This window comes from Amyelois transitella, chromosome Z (assembly GCF_032362555.1).
Source record: "Amyelois transitella isolate CPQ chromosome Z, ilAmyTran1.1, whole genome shotgun sequence".
Taxonomy (NCBI): Eukaryota; Metazoa; Arthropoda; class Insecta; order Lepidoptera; family Pyralidae; genus Amyelois; species Amyelois transitella.
Window position 1 is genome coordinate 6,898,664 of NC_083535.1, and position 10,507 is coordinate 6,909,170.

At 32.3% G+C, this 10,507-nt stretch overlaps 1 protein-coding gene across 2 annotated transcripts; it reads left to right on the top strand.

Moving 5' to 3' along the window:
- Positions 1–161: 161 nt before the first annotated feature.
- LOC106140192 (uncharacterized) lies at positions 162–5,313 on the top strand. Of its 2 annotated transcripts, XM_060953656.1 has the most exons (3): positions 162–770; positions 1,289–2,277; positions 2,357–5,313. In XM_060953656.1, exons 2-3 carry the CDS (start codon positions 1,645–1,647, stop codon positions 4,355–4,357), a joined length of 2,634 nt encoding a protein of 877 aa, XP_060809639.1. In that variant the 5' UTR covers positions 162–770; positions 1,289–1,644; the 3' UTR covers positions 4,358–5,313. The 2 variants fall into 2 exon arrangements, with proteins under 2 accessions (XP_060809639.1, XP_013197210.2); XM_013341756.2 differs by having other exon boundaries at positions 162–2,277.
- Positions 5,314–10,507: the final 5,194 nt, after the last annotated feature.

The following is a 10,507-nucleotide window of genomic DNA, read 5'->3' on the forward strand; positions in this document are numbered from 1 at the left end:
GAAACGGGGGATAGAAAAGGATAGCAGGCACACGAAAAAAGAGAGGAAACCAGCGAGCGTAGTGTTGTAGCACAGGCAGTTGCGTTAGAAATGTATCGATAGTTTTATTAAAAACATGTCTTAGACGGCAGTCAACGCCTTTGCCATAGATTGAGGGCGTTTTTCAATTTCTTTGACCACTGACAAAACAGCATGTCCACTGACTTTGTTTAATTATATAATTAAATATATAATAGTTTAATGTAAATGGCATACGGAAACTTAAAGAAAATTTCAACATAAGTAACTTGAAATAAGAAAGTTTTTAAAAATGATATCCCGATTTGAATAAAATCGATCCAAGTTACGACGTGTCACCCCAATTTACCATGTCCCATACATACCTTCCTAACTTTGAAGCGACATTTCTCAAAATATTTTCATTAAACTTTACATCTAAATCTTTCGGTTTATGGAAAAAGCATTCAAAATTATATATACAAAGAATTTTGATAAGTTTCTATATTAAAATAAGTAAATAAATCAAATTTTATTTTGTCCCTGATTTTTACAATACCGGAATTTCGGATAAGTAACATCGATTTTCTTAAACTTACAAAAATAAATCCTACCAATTCTAGTAATTTTTGTAATGTGGCAACTATTTTATGACAGCTTACGTCGTTTCCGGTTGCTTTTCGGGTCTCTGTGATTTGTTTATTCGTTACTTTTGTGTTCGAAGAGTGATGTCGAAAAAAAAAGTGTTCCAGTGAGTTTGTGAATTTGAACAGGTAAATCTTATTGTTTAAACACGCCTACCATTTAAAGTTGCGTATAAAGTGTCTTTGCAAACAATAAGTTTATTGGAATAAAAAATTACTGGGTATTATATGTAAAATTTTGGAATGTGTAGGCAAATATGTACTTTCGTAACATCCGATTAGAAACGTTATATATAGCCGGAATGAATTTTGTTGCTAATTGGAATTATAAGGCCGAGTCCTCAATAAAAAATCTATTTTTTTCTATTGACTTGATTTTACTTCTTTTTGTGCAAACAAGTAGGTATGTACTAACTAAAAATATTAAAACTGGAATCATTTTAAGCTTTTTGCACAGTGCACACGAAAATAAATTTTGGAGATTTTGTTGATAAGTGGCAAAATCAGTTTAGTAGTTTTTAAAATATTCGATGTTCGATGCGAACGACTAGTATAATTTTAATTTTTTTGCTTCTTTTAAGTATTTCAATTAAGTGAAAATGTTTAATCTTTATCTTGTGTGACAATTACTACATTTTGCATTTCAGATTTCTATACGAACACGATTTAGTATTCAATATACTTAGATAAATTATGGTAGTAATTCTGGACATCGATAAATTTTTGACTCGCGACGATTTGAGACTACTCGAAAGAGCTAAGTGGCCATGGAGAAGATCGCACTTTATGCTAGCAACAAAATGTCATAACTGTAAAACTAACACCGACGCTAGATTACCTACTCACTTTGTAATATTTAGTGGAGAATACATTCATTGTCTTTTATATCATAATTTTTTCTGGTGTCAAATTTGTTTATTCTTTACTGTATATGATCATTATCCGGAGGACGAGTGCAAATATTGCGAATAATAACAATTAACCTGTAATTGAATAAACAAAAATGCCATTAACCGGAGCTGAACGGGCTAAAAAATTTAGAGAAAAATTAAAGGACGATCCAGAAAAGTATGAAAAATATAAACAGAAACAAAGGGAACTAGTTGCTAAGCGAAGGAAAAAAATTAGTGATTTAGATGATAACGAGAAAGAAAAGCAAAGGGAACAGTGGAGAAAAGAAAAAAGAATTCAGAAAAAAAGAAAAGATGAAAAAAAAATTCAAGAAGCAAATAATCAAGTAACCATACCAAAAAATAGACCATGTCAAACCATGCCAAAAAATAGAAATACTAAAAAGTTACAAAAGGTGTACGCGAACTATTACAGGGCTCAAAAAAATCAGCAAAAGTTGAATACAGTCATTGGTCGTCTCAGAAAGCAGTTAATTCGTACTAAGCAAAAAGTACAAAGTTTGGAAACATCTAAAAATGTAACTGAAAAAGAATTGGAGAATTTAAAAGATGCTGTAAAAGAGACATATGCAGAATGCAAAATACTTGCAGAAAAAAGGGCATTAAAAAAAATTGCACATAAATTTAAACAAAAGTTTGGAAAGAATCTGCCGAAAATTTTGGGTCTAAAAACTAAAATAAGATTTTGCAATCGTAGAAGTAATAAAAATTACGGGACATTAAAGGTAATTTTTCTTAATTATTTAGTGTTTCTCTCTGAGTAAGTGAGACCATATTATGATAACGTCGATTCTTATTTTCAAGGTTCGAGAAAACATTGCGGCGTTCTATCTGCGAGATGACGTATCTAGATGTGCAGCTGGTCGTAGAGAGTGTAAAACAAGAAACAAACAGAAGATGCAAATAAGATATTTGCTGGACACCCTTTCGAACACTTATCGTATGTATGTAGAAGAAGGCGGTAAATTTGGTTTTACTACATTTTATCGCTGTAAACCATTTTATGTTATAGCGCCCACTCGTGCAGCTAGAGATACGTGCTTGTGCATTAAACACAGTAATTTCCAATATTTGTTTAACGCTTTGAAATATCGATCAATCATCTCGTACAAAAATATTGACGAAGTTGTCAAATTTTTTTCTTGTAATATTACTGCATTTAACTGTATGCACGGATGCTGTGAGGTTTGCAAAAATCCTCGCTTAGAAATTGATATTCATCAAGCTAATGATACTATTAAGTGGCATCAATGGGTAAGAACTGATCACAAATACCAAAGAGGTAGTAAAGAATGCGTTACCAAAAAAACAATTAAGCAAGAACAGGTAGGTACTGTCGCTGATTTAACATCATTATTCATAGAAAAAATACCACTCTTTAAAATACACTTTCACAACTGGAAAGAGCAGCAAAAACAGTATCAAAAATGTGTTAATAATCTTAAAAATGGTGAGATCGCAATCTTATGTGACTTTTCTGAGAACTACGAATGTAAATATGCTAATGAAGTTCAATCAATTCATTTCGGTGCCTCAAAAAACACTATTACTCTTCATACTGGTGCAATATTTTTTACTGATAAATGTCAAACATTTGCAACCGTTTCGGATAATAATAACCATGACCCTGGAGCTATCTGGGCACATTTATTACCTGTTATTAAATATGCAAAGGAAAACTACCCGGAAATTTCTATTATTCATTTTTTTTCAGATGGACCTACAAGCCAATATAGACAAAAAAAAAACTTTTATCTGCTCAATTTATTTACCTGTAAATTAAATCTTAAATATTCTACATGGTCTTTCTCAGAAAGTGGCCATGGTAAGGGCATTGCTGATGGCGTTGGTGGTAGTGTAAAACGCCAATTAGATAGAAGAGTCTCATACGGCTGCGATGTCACCAATGCAACAGATGCCTTTGAAGTGTTGTCTAACTCAATGAAAACAGTTAAATGTTTTTATGTTAACGATACTGACACAAAAAATATTTCTAAACTTATTCCAACCAATATTGCAACCGTTCCTGGAACGATGAAATTGCACCAAATTATTTCATCTTCCAAAAATACTATAAAGTATAGATTGCTTAGTTGTTTTTGCGGCGATAATGCAGGGTTATGTTCCTGCTATAACCCAAAATTTCATGAGTTTGTTCAGCCTAATAAAACGGCACCAAAAGTAGACCAACCAATTGTTATAACTGTGCCATCGTCAGAGGTGGAATATGATTTACCTTCTCCATCCATAACCGAGCAAATTGATGTAACAACTTTAAATTTTGATATTGATACGAATTTTAATATTGAGAATAACAACTGTGATCTTCCAGCAGTACATATCACAAGTCCTGTATGTGAAAAAAAACGCGCTCGCGTTTTGTATCCTGGAGACCCTCAACCACCTCTTAAAAGCATAAGTGCGACCTCTCTTCTATACAATACGGGATCTTTTAATAAATCTAAAAATAAGGACCTTGATACGAATTTTAATATAGAGGGTAACAACTGTGATCTTCCATTAGTACATATCATAAGTCCTAAACGTGAAAAAAAACGTGCTCGTGTTTTATTTCCTGGTAACTCTCAACTACCTCCTAAAAATATAAGTGCGAGCTCTCTTCTATATAATACGAAATCTTTTATTAATAAATCTAAAAATATTGGCCCTGCCTGTAAGTTGTGTCAAATGGAATTAAAGAGTAAAATAAAGTGCATGGTTTGCAAATCTGATATATGTCTGAAATGCAGTGACTCAGTCTCTTTTGATTACATATGTCCTCCTTGTCTTTGTGACTCAGATTAAAGGTAAATTTCACCTTCAACATAAAATTTTATTGTTATAATTTATTGTTAAATTTTATTAGTTTTTAGGGCGAATTTAATAATCAATCACTGATTAGGATGCCGTTATTTTGCTAAAATTGTGTTGTATTAACAAATGTGATTGATTTTGGAAAAGTTAAAAAAATTAAACCAGTACAAGAAGTTAGATTTTTTAGGTAAAAATAATCGTTAACGTTAACGTGACGAAGATAATTATTTTACATTAGTTTTTTACAGAAAAAAAAATACTCGTAACGGCTAACTTATAATCAATCATTGATTAGTATGCCGTAATTTTGCTAACATTGTGTTGTAACTGACAACTGTGATTGATTTTGAGACTGATTAAAAAATATATTTGTAGAAGAAAGAAAAATTTGTGTTTGTGATCTCAGCTTTATGTTCCTATTAGTAACTAAGAATTCCGATTAGTAATTGGTTGAAGTGAGACTTCTTTTAGAAAATGTTATTTTACTTTGTTAATTAGTAAGAATATAATTAATATAAGAACGAAATGTTATTAACATAATAATGTTTTACCTGAATTGCTAAGACATTTAGTTTTATACCTTACGGATTTTTCATAAGAGAGTATTAAAAATGTTGATGATGATAAAAATGTTACTTACCGGAAGTAAATTCCTTAATAATTTGTAGAATAATACTGATAATGTTATTTTTTTCTTGTATTCTAAATGAAAACAGTTACATTAATAGGTTTTTAAATAAAAATATATGGAAAACGTGTTTTATTTATTTATTATCAATTCACATTTTGAAGACGACTTGCGCCCCGAATTGTCGAGAAATGCTCATTTTTTGACGAAATTACTTTTTCAATTACAGTATATTTAGTATTTCCAGAAAGCTTATTTTAAAAGCTATTTAGAAATGTAAAAATAAATCAGATAATCGAATATTTTTTTTTAGGCATTCCGGTACAGTAACGGTCATCTTTTTTGAAAAACGCCCTTGAACGTTCGACCAGGGAAATTTAAAAATAATAAGTGGAACACAGAAGTGATGTTTCAATGTTGTTCAAAATTTGTCAAAATCAGAAAGGAATAATAATGATTAAACCTATCTACATAAAATCTTTCCATTTTTTGGAAAGGTAGGCAAAGACTACAACTTTACTATTGTCCTGATCTGTGTATTCTATTTTCGCTACATCCTCATGCATGCAAGCTCATGGTACTCTTAACCTCACCTTTATCCAAAACGCCCCGATTTGATCAAGGTAAGTTTGTCCTGGCTTTCTCCTTCCTTCTTTATTCACTTTCTTTGCTACTTGCCTTCATTCATTTAACAGATTGTTTGGCACAGTGGTCGGATTCTCGCCTTTGAACTAAAATGTACTGGGTTTGATTCCCGGTCAGGCCATGAAGGAAAATCTTTTTCTGATGGATCTTGAATGTTTATTTAAATAATTTAGGTACATTGTATATGTATAATAAGCTATTTATTTTATAAATATGTGATAATTACTCAACGAAAAGGTACATTACACACAATTCTCGAACTTGCTTTGGGGCTAGCTCAGTCTGTGTGATTTGTCTCGTATATTTGTTATATTCACAACAATTTTGTAAAACATATAATGAATGAAAATCGTCATATAATTTCAAACTATACTGTGATATAACGACGCCTAGTTAAGACTTGTGAGTCTTAGGTTTGGCATGGTGACCACGCCCCTACGTCAAAGTTTTGAGCCTATCTGCCACCAAAAGGAAGATATTCCGCCAGGCTAGTTGTAATGTATGTCTGAGGGACCGCGGCATCAACGATGTTAAGTCTAAGTATGTTTTTAAACTTATGTCCATGAAATTATTGCTTGCGCGATTTAGATTCTTCGTTGTTATTAGTTGATGGCGAAACGTACTGTGATTGGCTGATTTCGTGTAATGATGTCGCTACACGTGTTAAAAGTTTATTGGACAATGCTGATACCAGATTTCTCACTATGTTTTCTATCACCGTGAGTTAGTTAGTTCTCAAACTAATGTGCCCACATAACTTAAAAAGTATTTGAGCATGTGCCTCCAAATATGTAATATGCATTGGGCACTGATAATTTGTTGATTCCAGGTTGGCTATATAGGTCTACCTACGGAAAACAATTATTTCGCCATGGCGCTGCTTTCACAGATATTTTCGTGAGCGTCTGTGGAACTACTTGCGGGAAGTTTCTGTTTCAGGTTCATCTCACTCGCTTGCTTTGAGAGGTTTTCCTCTTCACATTGAGCATTCAATTCCATGTTGCATGCTTCAAAGAATTTTAGGTAAGAAAAGATGTACTCCACTAAATTTTTAACACTTTAAGCGCTAGATGGCTGCACTAGTATTATAATCATGCAAAAGTTAATTTTACGCGCCATTTGAACAAGGTTTCAAAAGCAGTGAAGCAAGATTTTGCCCGCGAATATAAAGTTCTTGCCTTAAATTCGTACCTGGCTGGTCTATAGGTTATATTTTGGTGGGTTTTGATCTCTACATCTTACCAGCACGTTTACAGCAAGCTAGAGTAATACTAATCCTAACTAGATAGAGTAATACTAATAGATTTGCGGTTTCTTCTATATTACGCGTGTGAGACATCGCCATTTTTTAAACAATAGAACTAGGTAATTAATGTCCATAACTATTTAACTTGATAAAAATCGGTACACACATTTAATTTCTGCGGGGTAAACTGAGTCAATCGGTCAATACATAAGTAGGTAATACTCGTACAACGGGTTCGTCCTATTTTTTATCCACTGTATCGATTTGTGTAAGTATCTACCTACCCATGAAAACATGAGCAACTCGAAATTAACTGAGTAATAATTAATGTAATGGTTTCCGTAATTTGGTACAAAAAAATATTTTATAATGCAAGTTTCCTTTGACAAAGAATAAAAAGTAGTTACCGTTAAATGTTCCTACTTTACTCCTTTAAGGTTAATTATGCTCCAATTTTCTGAAATGTTTTGTCGCTTAATATGTCCAAAACGGTGCGACATTACATTTAATTGTGAACGCACCTAAAAATATTTATTAAGGAGTGAAGAAATATAACATTTCTTCACTTAAAAATATGGTTTATTTTGATTTTTACAAATTTTTCGACACTTGTTACTAGTAAAAAAGCTACTTACTGGAGCATTTAAAAAGCAAGGCATAACTTTGCTCAAAAAGCTGCTACAAGTAAAGTTATGCATGACCTTGGGTAACTTTGCTTCTTATTCGTAGTTTTATTATATTATACCTAATGGAATACCTAATTACGCTGATTTAACTTCGAAAATACGTTAGATAATATTATATTCTTTAAATAAATATTTCGGTGTATGTCCGTCATTAATAATCAAAACAATATTCATAATTAAAAAAAACGGTTTTCTTGCTATTATTCATTTTAAGTGTCCCTCTATCCATTTCAGTCAAAAATTCTAAATGTACAGGCAAAATATTTTTATAGTTTTATTATATGTATAGATATAAAAAAAGCTTGATGCTGTTTCATATTTGGATACAATTTTATTTAACATTTAAAAAACCTGGTTTGAAGAAGTAACTTAGATAATTGAAACGAGCGATTGAACTACATCTCATCCAGAAAATCAATCTCAAAACTAAGGAAATAAGTTGATATATATCAGTAATATACCTGAAATTTTGTAAATTTCACAAATCTTAAAGCTACGAAGTTTTGAAATGTTTATTGATTATTAAAGTTTTCGATAAGATGCGCTGAAAATTGATCGAAGACTTTTAATAATAAATCCAAGTGAATATTCTGTGTGCATTTGGAAAAATTTCCAGTTTCCTACTCGCAGTAGTTTTGACTATACGTTATCTCTCACAAGTTTTATATAAAACTTTATTGATTGAATGTTTCCTACCTATTTCATGACTTTATTTTCCTTTAGCTTTGAAACAAATGTGCTTTTCAAGATTGTGATTGCGTGTGCTTTTCAAGTTGCATCTAAATAGCACATGATTCGTTACGACCTGAAAAAATCTAGGGCCGGCGAATATACCTACCCAAGTGATAGATAGCCAGCTGCTAATATCAGGGAATCAGTATGGCTACCGATCTGGTAGAAATACTGAAGATGCTGTTGAAGCACTATCCCAAATAGTTACCGAATCTCTCGACAAGGGGTCTTGCTGTCTTTCTGGATCTAAAAAAGGCTTTGACACCGTGTCTATTCAACTCCTATTAATCAAACTAGAGGAGCTTGGTGTTAGGGGCACTGCCCTTAACCGGTTTAAGGACTATCTAACGAATCGAAGTCAGGTTGTTAAAGTTTTTAACACCTTTAGCACCAGTATGCCCATTAATTATGGTATGCCGCAAGGTAGTACACTCGGACCGACACTGTTCTTGATTTACGTTAACAGTCTATATAAACTGAATCTTAAAAATGGCAGTATTCTTGCATTTGCTAACGACACGGCTGTAATCTTTAAAGGAGAATCATGGACTGAAGTACAAAAAATTGCCGAGCAAGGGTTACATAAGGTAACATGGCTTGACCATAATCTGCTAACGATAAATGTCCCTAATACTAAATTCACCTGTTTTAGAACTTGCGGTGCGACAAAGCCACCAGTTATTTTTTTCATAAAAGCTCACGCAGGAGGATGTACCCAGAACATTGACCAAATATCTAAGTGTGACTGTCTAAATTTAGCTGAAACAGATACACATAAATACCTTGGCATTATTATAGATAAAGACCTAAACTGGCGCCCTCACATAACTGCACTTAGTAAACGGGTCCGTAAATTAATGCACGTTTTTAAGAATCTTAGGGAGACAGCTGACATAAAACTTACAACAAAAATATATTTTGCACTCTGCCAGTCTCTCCTAATCTATTGTATACCTATCTGGGGTGAGGCGGCTACTACTCATCTCCTTGAACTGGAAAGAGCCCAAAGAGCTATCATAAAGGTTATGCTAAACAAGCCTAAAAATTATATAAAGAATCTGGCCTTCTAACAGTTAGACAACTATTTATATTTAACACTGTCCTTCGACATCCAAAAAAAATATACCCATCAGTCCTTCCTACAAATAAAAGAAGTATACGTACCTACTTTCATACCCAAATTCAATATTAAACTAACATGTCGCCAAATATATAACACTGGACGGTCTGACGTACAGCGCAAACATTGATGCATTGGTTCTACTTATTGTAAATCAAAGATTAGATGTGTCCTTTCTTTTTTTTAAATGTCTACCCTCCTTTTTGTTTGCACTCACAATGTACTCGTATTTTTATTTGCCTATACTTGTATTAAACCTTGTGAACATAATATGACCATTTTTCTTGGGGTGGAGGGTTGATAACCTGAAATACAGGACTAGTGAACTAGGGTTCAGGTGTCAATCCGCCATAATTTGATAGAAGGTACTGTTTTATTAGCCTAACACCTAAATATGAATAAAAATTGTTATTGTACCAATTATCTTAGAATTAAGTTTTTTATATTGTTCTATTTAACTTAACAGTAATTGATTATGGTGAGCAATAAACTTATATTATATTATATTATAGATATAACCCACCTACTATTTAAAGCGACAACGAAATTATTTTACATTATACTACATATACTTACAAATCATAAAATTTAATTGAACCCGAATATTAATGAATTCCGTGTCATAATAATATTGCGCTGGTAATGCTATTTACATTTGCATTCAAAATGTACCTCAGTCAGGGACCGGGAAATAGGTCAAATTAAACTTCCAATATTTAATTACCAACAGACACCGAGATTGGTAGGTAAAATAAATGTAAATTTGTAAAATATAATCTTTTTTTAACAAAATTAAAAATTGTATAGTATATGTATAAAGTATATATATAATAAATACAAGGGATAAGGGATAGGCTTACAAACTTGGGATTCTTTTTTAGGCGATGGGCTAGTAACCTGTCACTATTTGAATCTCAATTCTATCATTAAGCCAAATAGCTGAACGCAGAGCCAACAGTCTTGAAAAGACTGAATGGCCAATTCAGTCTTTTCAAGACTGTTGGTTTTGTCTACCCCGCAAGGGATATAGACGTGACAATATGTATGTATATAGGTACATATATATAAATGTATCCTTATCACT